This window comes from Trachymyrmex septentrionalis, unplaced genomic scaffold (assembly GCF_001594115.1).
Source record: "Trachymyrmex septentrionalis isolate Tsep2-gDNA-1 unplaced genomic scaffold, Tsep1.0 scaffold2, whole genome shotgun sequence".
NCBI lineage: Eukaryota > Metazoa > Arthropoda > Insecta > Hymenoptera > Formicidae > Trachymyrmex > Trachymyrmex septentrionalis.
Genome location: NW_017305179.1, coordinates 154,793 through 164,377, shown reverse-complemented (window position 1 = coordinate 164,377; position 9,585 = coordinate 154,793). Strand labels below are relative to the sequence as shown.

Genomic DNA, 9,585 nt, shown 5'->3' with positions numbered 1-9,585 from the left:
ATAAAATATAATATAATGAAATATATATCATTTATATAAATTAATATAAGTGGACTCTCGTTTTAATATAGTAAGCCGTCTATTCTTAGCAAATTTAGTATCGAAAATGCTTGACATTCGGACACAATGATTCTCCGCTCTAATTGCAGACAACTTTTGGGCGATGAATCAATGCGGTGTACTTCACAAAGAGGACCTTTCTCGAACACAACGCATGCGGTGTTCGGACGGAGGAGTGCTCGTGTGTTTTGCGAAAACACGTTGCTAATTTGGTGAACTCGTCTTTGAGTCGTGGCCAAAGAGTAATGCTTGTGTTATGCTAAATTGAAAACGTGTTGCCAACGATAGCGGCATTAACTCAAGGAGCTCATGTCGCCCCAGACCAGGTGATCGATGACTGATAATATTTGTATCTGTGACTCATCATCTTAAAGGGAATCTAAAGTCGTCTATTTTACTAATTATTTTTCAAATAAGTATTTTTTTAACTTTAATATACACAGATTTAAAAATTCTTTTCTAGTCCCACACAATTAAAATATAAATGGTACTATCTCTTATAGTACTCTCGTCACGGTAATGAATATCTATCATTATAATGAATTTTTACTAAGTCGGCCTGTTTTGTGTTATCTTACTATGCGTTTCTGATTCTACCAAGGACATCCTAACATCTGCAATTTCATTAAGATTTCTAACTAATGTTTAAATAACTGACTATTATTGTATTAAATTAAAAATTTTCAATTAACATTAATAATGATAACTCGATCGAAGTCGAAACATATGTCTGTTTTTATTATTGTATTTATTATTATTGTAATATATATTATTATTATATGTCATTAAAATTTTAAAATATTCGATAGGCTCGTAGCCCTTGTCATTATTATTATTTAATTTTATTGAGCCTTAATATAAATGATAAATGTGATCTAAACCGATCAATTTTATGTCAAAAAAATGGAAAATGATAGTTTTGTTTATTGGCTACGTTCAGTAGAAAAAGCAGCGTTGCAACTGTTGCAAAATTCTTTAATATGATTGGTCTTGCTTTTAGTTCCTCTCTCTTAAATCATAATAAATAAATCAATCATATTATAAAGAATTTCACAACAGTAAACTACTTTTTCTGGTGAATACATCCATTGGCTTCTGGCATCGATTCGTAACAATATTTGCTTTATACCTTTCTTGTATAAAACAATCTTGATTTGGAATTACATGAACAAATGTTGAATTCTTAGATTTAGGCTTAAATACCTAATATGAAAGATTAGTTAGAAAATTTGTACATATGTATGCAATATTGATGTAACAGTGATCAGTATCCATGACGCGTAGATCGTATGTGTATAACTCTTACTGGATCCATAAAACTGATGATTTTATGATCCTCTGAAGGTTCAGACAATATACTTTAGTACATAAATTGAATGCAAATTTGTTCCGAGGAAACAGATCGACCTAAATTCATATTAAAGTCGACGGCATACGATGCTTGCTTTCCTACTGGATCTAGCTGATCTAGATTCTTGCCACCTATTAACAGTGATGCTGGCATTATCAGTACGATAGCAAGATTCTGATCCAGCTAGCAATTTCCAGGAAAACAAGCATCGAATACTGCCGGCATAAGTGTCAAATTATGGACATCAAAAGAATGTTATGATCTTCCTAATTTTAAGTTACACTTTCTAGGAATATGTAAATTTCGAAGAGGCATGTCTTCACTTACCAGGTTGACCACCGCGCTGCCTCGCTTCTTCTTCTTCGAGCATACGTAGAACGGCGCTGTTCTGCAAGTTCGCTGGCTTGGCCAACTGACTGAAGTCGATCCTGGAAAGAGAGATTTCCACGTTTAAGCTCGGGTTGTTAATAATATTTCGAATGCTACAAAAACATCCATATGAATAAAATGAAATAATTGCTTCCGCTTTTACTTTTAGGAAAATAATGTTGCGACAATTATGGATGAAACTCTATGTTTACTTTAATGCTTAAATAATGTGAAGTGTGCATTACAATTTTTCTGCAAATTTATACGACTGAAAAAAAATGTTAATTTTGACAACAATGACATTCATAAACAAGTATTTTAAAATATAAAGTCGATTTTTTACAATAAAAGAAAATGTAGAAAATTTTTGCTTCATACACTGAACAAGATTTTCTGATTAAACCAACAAAAGGATCCAACACAAAAACGTATTTTGATGAGAACAAACAGAATTTCTGATTATAATAATCAGAAATTCTGCTCGGTATTAAGATGCTATTTAGGGGTGTCTGTTGTCTTTGTTGATTTAATTAGAACATTTTTTTCAGTTTGCGTTTACAAAAACTACGAATTTGCAAAAAGGAAGAAAGAGGCAATTCAAGCTCACGAAAGAGAAGGTTCAGAAGAAGATCTTAAGGATCGAAAATCGATGGTCACCTTTTCGTTGCGATCATCTCGACAGGAAGTAATCCCGAAGCGGCAAGGATAATAGAAATAACGACTACAATGGTGAAGAAGAACGGAACAGCAAGCGAATCGGCGCGCGTCCACCACGGTCCATCAAACGCGAAACTAAGTCAAGTACGAAGACGAGACGCGGCGGTGCAAGCCGTCGGTTTCGCGCAGGCCGTTTATTTCCAACCGGCCGGTGATTCGGTCCGCCGAAAATAACTGACGTTGCGAACGGAATCGACGCCGACGGCTGATTCATGCGACCGGCGTCGTCGAGCGACCGACTGACAATCGGCCGATACACGGACGATTGTATGACACCACGTGGACTACGAGCTGATGATTGACGCAAGGTGGTCGCCGGGATTTAAATCAGATTCCCAACGCGGTTTCGCTCGTGAGTCATCCGAGTCGATTGATGATTCACTTGTGGGATCTGAATTTGATCCGGACTAGGTCAAGGGACGTGTATTTAGATTGAAGTAAAGAATCTAGCAGAATCCTATATAGAATGCAATTTTATCAAAATCCTATATGAGAAAAAAAAGGTATATATAGTCTTCCTGTATACATGATGTGGCAATAAAATTCGAGGAACGTTATGAGAAAGTAAACACACCACTTAATTAATATATAAACCTTTACTGTCCTTCAATCTCCTCTAAAGATAATATATTTCCGATGTGTATAGCTGCGAATGTTCGTATAGCTTCTAAATGTTCGTATAGCTGCGGAAACTCTGAAAGCTTCGCAAGCTGTGATGAACGTTATCGGAAATGTATTGTCTCTAGGAAAGATAATAAAGGTCATTTATATTAATTAAATGGTGATTTTCAAAAATATTTATTGCTAAACTTTATTGCCACACCACTCGTTCTAATTTATAAGAGTCTCACCCTTTAATATTAATTAAAATTACATAGTGAGACAGTATAAGTTAAAGTGAGATAGTATATACCACATACCTTCTTCTCTCGTGAGATTTCAACAAAATTATTAGTGATGAGACTATGTTATAGAACCTTTATAGAAATAAATAAAATAGTACCCAATGATTTTTCTCATGAAACTGGTAATGATTATTCTAAAATATTTAAAAAGATAAATATTCATTCGACAAGTATTACAAATTTATAATTATAATATGTTCATTGTTGGAAAGTGATTGCTATTACAGAATAGAACTCCGTCTATCTGCACTTTATTTATACGAACAAGTTTGTGCTCAGTTCTAAATATACGAACTTATAGCTGAGCTTTTATGATGCTATAGGTTAAATAGTAGGAGCTCAATGTGCTCGATTTTAGTTTTCTAAACGTCAGCTGTTACTCGTATTATCGGAACTAATAAGTACTGATAGAGAAAAAAACAAGTGAGTTTATATTATTCGAACTATTCGATTATTATTAGAACTGTCTTGTTCCTTGACATGTTCAGATAAACGGAGTTCTATTGTATTGTAAAAATTCATTTGTAAATGTGAATTTTTATTTTATTTATTCTATTTCTACTGTTTTACCTTAGTAAATTACTTTTGTTGAATTATTTCTCTCTTTTATTCGGTACAACTTACCCGACTGCACCGTTAGCCAGAACTTGAGTCTGTCTATCTAGAGTTTCCTGTATCGCCTGTGGCGAATACAAATTGATAGGAGAGTTGAACTGTTTGTTTACAAATTTCGCTTTCTGCGTGGCCATGTTTTAATCAGTCTACTCTCGAGTTTATACTGTAAACATAAAAAACATGATTATAGAAAAAAAATTATATACGTAAATTATGTATGTAAAAAAATGTAAGGTGCTTAATATTTAAGTTTTAATGTCTAATATTTAATAAAAAGTCATTTGTTATTAATTATAAGGTACTAGTATTTATGTAATATACATACAAAAATTAAATACAGAAAATGGAAGCAGAGCTTCTATATTTGACGTTAGATTTTTTTCGGAGAAAGTTGTCAACAACGTTAAACCGCAAATAGATCTATTTAATAAGTCGTCATAAAGAATTACGATCATTAATTTGTTATAATGCGACAGCGACGAATTTACGTGACATACGATGCACTTCTTTGCTTCATGTATATTCCAATTCGATCATAAATCGTGCGAAGTTGAAGAGTGAAAGCAATTTTGGTAAGTGGGTCACGAGCTATCATTTCCTATGATCGTTCAATGATCATTCAGTGGTTGTTTGACTACTCAAATTCATGAGATGCGATCGATGCCGTCAACGGATTCTGTGGTCTGCTAGAAAGCGTGGCATTAAATTCCCGGTCTCGTGCCAAGAAATCCATGCAGGGACGCACGCGTTGAAAGACATCGTGTGTTTGAACAAAGGAGGAAAAAATAAATTGTTTCTTGTCCATGATTTACACTCAAAGAAAAAGATATAATAATGACAACTATACAAGTTTTATAATGTAAAATTAATGTACGTTAAATTATGTAGTTACTACAATTATAAATAGTGTAGAGTGTAGACTATGTATATTAGTTTAAAGTATGTATTGTACACGTTGTGTACAAATAAGCAAATATTATTATAAAGCGATGCTAGAAATCGATAACATTAAACTGTAATTTACATTTCCAACTCTTTCTCGCTTTTGGCATAAAGTTAAACACGGATTGGACTATACATTATACTGTTTATACCTGTGGAAAGAGATTAAATTTGTATATAAAGGGAGTTAGAAAAATATTTATTTGGAAAATAATCGGTAAAACACACAAACGACTTTAAGATCCTTAACGTCGGGAAATTTTTAAAGCCGGAAAATCTATAGAGTGGAAATGCGAAGGTCATATTACAATAAAAAAAGAATCTGATTACATTGGAATTCGGGTTGAAAATGGACACACACAGATTCGAATTTTCTGATTAAATCTATTATAATTAGAGATCCTCTAATAAGAGTTTGGATATGAGAGAGCCACTTTTGAATTGGCTATGTTTTAACAATTCCTGAGAAAGAGAAAGAGAAAAAGAAATAGATAAAAAACAGAAAAAAAATGTATGTCCTCTCGCAGATTTTTCTTAAAACTTACCCTGCATATAAACTGTGGTTAGGGTCCAGATTTTCATTGGAGGGTTTCTAATTATATTTCTAATTAAGATAACTATATAATTCTAATATTAAAACATTCTGATTCGTTCATTTTTAACTAGAAATTTTTCAGGTGTAGAAGTGTTAATAACTTTGTAGGCGTTTGTGAGAAATGTTTCGAGCATCGTTAGAGAAAACATTCGGAAACATATTTGAATAGTTCCCGATTCTTAGGAACTATCGTGGCAAAATCTTTCTTCAAGGTTTCCCATTCAAATTTCTCAAGATCGCGAATGCTTAAAAACGGAACTATGACGTCCATTCTTACCTTGATACACACCCTTGGCGAAATGCCCTCCCCCCCCCGTCATGCCGAAATAAAAAAACCCATAATTCAGAATTTGGAGCAATTTATGAGCTTTCAAATCCAACAAAAAAAATGTTTGAGCTTGTCCTGGTTAGAAGGAATTTTAATTTAAAGGTGTGGGGGGAGGGAGGCTGAGAGGACGTCCCTCGTCACTCAAAATTAATAATAGTTCTTAAGCTCAAAATTGCGAGCTCTTCATGAGCTTTTAAATCAGTGTTCTTTCGATTCTCTCTCTCTCTCTCTCTCTCTCTCTCTCTCTCTCTCTCTCTCTCTCTCGAGCTCTATCCCATATCCCCAAACCAATTCCAAAACTAGTTCACACTCAACAAGTAAGTCATTGAAAAAGACTACATTTAAATTTCATTAATATGATTCTGTCATAAATATGGTACAAAAATATATTATCCTTAATTTTTGAGTTGCAATCCCTTAGCAGGAAAACCATCCCTTGCCCTCTTAACGTAAGAGAGAACTATGTTGCGGTACAAAAAAATTGTTTAATGATTAGAAATTATCTGCATATGAAAATTTAAGGATTATACATTTTTGTACCAGATTTATGTCAGAATCATATTCATTAATGAAGTTTTAGGTTCTATTTTCTCATAAAGAGCTCTTAAATTCTGAGCCTAAGAGCAATTTCCTATTGTTTATTTTAAGGGGAGAGAGGAGCTGAGTGTGTGTGTGTGTGTGTGTGGACGTCTACTCAGTCCCCCCTTCCCCACCTTTAAATTCCTGCTAACTGGAACAAAATTTTTTTTTACAGGATTTGAAAGCTGATAAATTCCAAATTCTATGCTTTTTTTTATTTCGGCATGGTGGGGGAGGGGAGGGCAGCTGGACAAGGGTTTGATACTCGATATTTGCTGTAAACGTCTTATTTTTTTCTCTTGAAGACACAAACCGAGTAAGAATTCCTCTCGGAATTGCAACGATCTATTTTTATTGCATTTTCCTTGCGATCTCATACGCGTTTCACATTTTATTCATAACTTGGAACGTATTTATATCTCCTAATCGTAAATGCGAAAGTAGCCGTTCTCATATTTCTTCCTTTCCACTGAGTATCTCATATAATTTAATTGTAAGACACTTTTACGCCGCAAAATCACCCGCGGTAATAAATTTTCAAAACAATTGCACGTTATATTATTATTCTTATACACGTTTAACATTTCAAAAGAAAATTGGCAATAGATGTTCATCCATATTATTGTCAATCAAATTTAATCTTAAAAGGCTTCTAAGAACGCTCGTTTACTATTTCAATAGCAATTATGTCATATTTAATTTCATTTAAAAAATAAATCTTCAAATACTGAATAATAAATAAAATTTCTTTCTTTACTGATTCGATTACACAGACCTAGTTTAATACCCGAAAACCTCGGATTCTCGCCGACGCGTCCCTGCTGGGCGGCCACCGGTGCCTACCGCGGTTATTTTTGCCTACAAAATTCCTCCGAATATATCTACATCGTCCGCAAAATCTCTACTTCTCCCCCCTCCTACACTAGCTAGTCTTTAGAGCCCATTCCTCGTGGGTCGTATTGAATTACATTAAAGCTCGTACGCCGCGATAAAAAAACGACCGGCATCGATGTCGATCTAACAATAGCATGTATCAACCGACGCTGTCGTTCAATGCCGAGGTTATTGTTGATGAATTCCTCGCAATGTTTTCTTGCTAATAATAAGAATCACGTAAATTACTACGAAATAATTTGAAATAAATACTAAAAGAATGGTCTTATCTCTCGTCGAGATGAACTTTAATATTTAATTCTAATCGATATCGAATTCTAAGAATTAGAAAAAGATAAACAATAAAAACAGGAAATTTGATTTAATTTAAAATAAATACAAAACCTGGTTGAACTATTTTTCTAATTTTTAGAACTAGGGAAAAATAAAGAGTTAATTAAACCAAGATTTAAAAAAATATTAAATTGTATTGATAGAGAAAGAGAGAGAGAGAGAGAGAGAGAAATGGCTATGAAAAACATATCTAGCTGGATTAATTGGAATTCTGATTGAAAATGAGTGAATCAAAATTTTCTAGTTAAATCTAATAAAACATATCTATTTGAGATAATTGGAATTCTGATTGATATAATCTTTTAATTTGTTCATTTTCAATCAGGTCTTTTTCTAAGTGTGAAATCTGCAGCCTTAAAGATTAGATCACTAAATGTTGGGGTTGTGAAAAGATTTAAATTTAACGGCGCAAGCTGATCGGATGCTTGAAGCGAAGTTTTCTTTCGAAAATCCGTGAAAATGCACAGGGATAACTGCTTTTGTCTGTTGGAATTCACGGGGACCGGCCGGTTTCCTTTACATAACTCGCATCTATTCCAAGCTGCGGCATTTGGATGACGGCGTTTGCTCGGCCGCGTCGAAACTGGTCGAAATCCACTTTGACTTCACACTTACACCGTGCCAGATACCATCAAGAAAAAAATCGTATAATATGCGATGTAACAATAATACAGATTCCTTGAGATTCTCGATCGTCATGAAAGAGCGAGGAATCAGCGCTGATATTTGGTCGCTGAATAAATATGACAATGCTGTATGATTTCTCAAAAATGCAATTGAATGGCTTGGCTACAACAAAATAAATGATATAATATTATAGACACATAAGAGAGAGAGATAGATTGAAAGTGACTAAAATGGTCAATTGGATTATAGTGAAAAAAAAATTTGGTGTGCCCGGATCGCATTAAAACGCAATATTTTAAGATCAATATGTTTTCATAGTACGGAAATTATTTGCAATATGAATTAATAAAAAGAAGTGTTAATAACTCCTTATTATTCTTGTAAATTCGTTATCTATATAATGTTTTCATATCTAAGTATTATCATATTATATTACATATTATTTCTCCATATAAATTAATATTACGTCTATTATTTATAAGTATAATATATTTTTTCATGTCCCATAAATTATGTCACTATATACATATACATATATTATATTGATATATTATATTTTTATTATTTTTATAATTTCATAGTGCAAATACTGTGTTGAGATAATATATTCACAGAAGTGCAATTAATGCTATCCGGGCACGTAGAGTTTTTCTTTCACTATAATCCAGTTGACCATTTTAGTCACTTTTAATCTATCTTAGGTGTCTTGCGTGATAAAATACTGGATTAATTGCATTTATTTCGTATCTGTTTTTGATTGAAGAAGAATGTAATATTCGATACCTTTTTTATGCACTTGGAGTATATTTTTTTTTTAAAGGTTTTTTTAGGGATTTCACTACTGTTTGTAAATTTTTGAAAACGTAATAATAAAGAATTTAAATCTTCTAAAAAGAGAGAAAATAATAACAATAATAAATTGTACTTATTGAATATTTAATGATATATAAAAATAAAAAATAAAAATCAATTGCTTTCCTCCTTTCCATCCTTTCTCTCTTTTTCTTTGTCGTACTCTCTTCCCTTCTTCTACCCTAAGGGAGGCTGGACAGGGCTCGCATTTCCCACGTTGCATGTTGGGAAGACTGAAGGATCAATAACTCATAATTGTCCTTATGATCCTCGTGCATGCGACGTGGGCGATGCAATGGCAGCTCATTCATTCGATCTTCTCTCTTTTGTCAATTTTGTCTCCACTTTTTCTCGTCTTTTCTCATTCTCTCCTTGCTCTCACTTTCTTTTACATTCTCATTCTCCCACAATCTTTTCA

At 33.2% G+C, this 9,585-nt stretch overlaps 1 protein-coding gene across 4 annotated transcripts in view; it reads right to left on the bottom strand.

Annotated features, from left to right (window-relative positions):
• LOC108747424 (putative uncharacterized protein DDB_G0290521) overlaps positions 1-9,585 on the bottom strand; it is a 22,769-nt gene that overhangs the window by 11,150 nt on the left and 2,034 nt on the right. For 3 of the 4 annotated variants that reach the window (XM_018484861.1, XM_018484862.1, XM_018484860.1), the window contains exons 2-3: positions 4,027-4,180; positions 1,739-1,839 (exon numbers count right to left, since the gene is read on the bottom strand). In XM_018484861.1, the coding sequence (XP_018340363.1) occupies positions 1,739-1,839; positions 4,027-4,151 (226 nt within the window). In that variant the 5' untranslated portion in view covers positions 4,152-4,180. Of the gene's footprint in view, positions 1-1,738; positions 1,840-2,437; positions 2,587-4,026; positions 4,181-9,585 lie in introns of those variants that run through there. The other variant, XM_018484863.1, reaches the window with a different exon arrangement.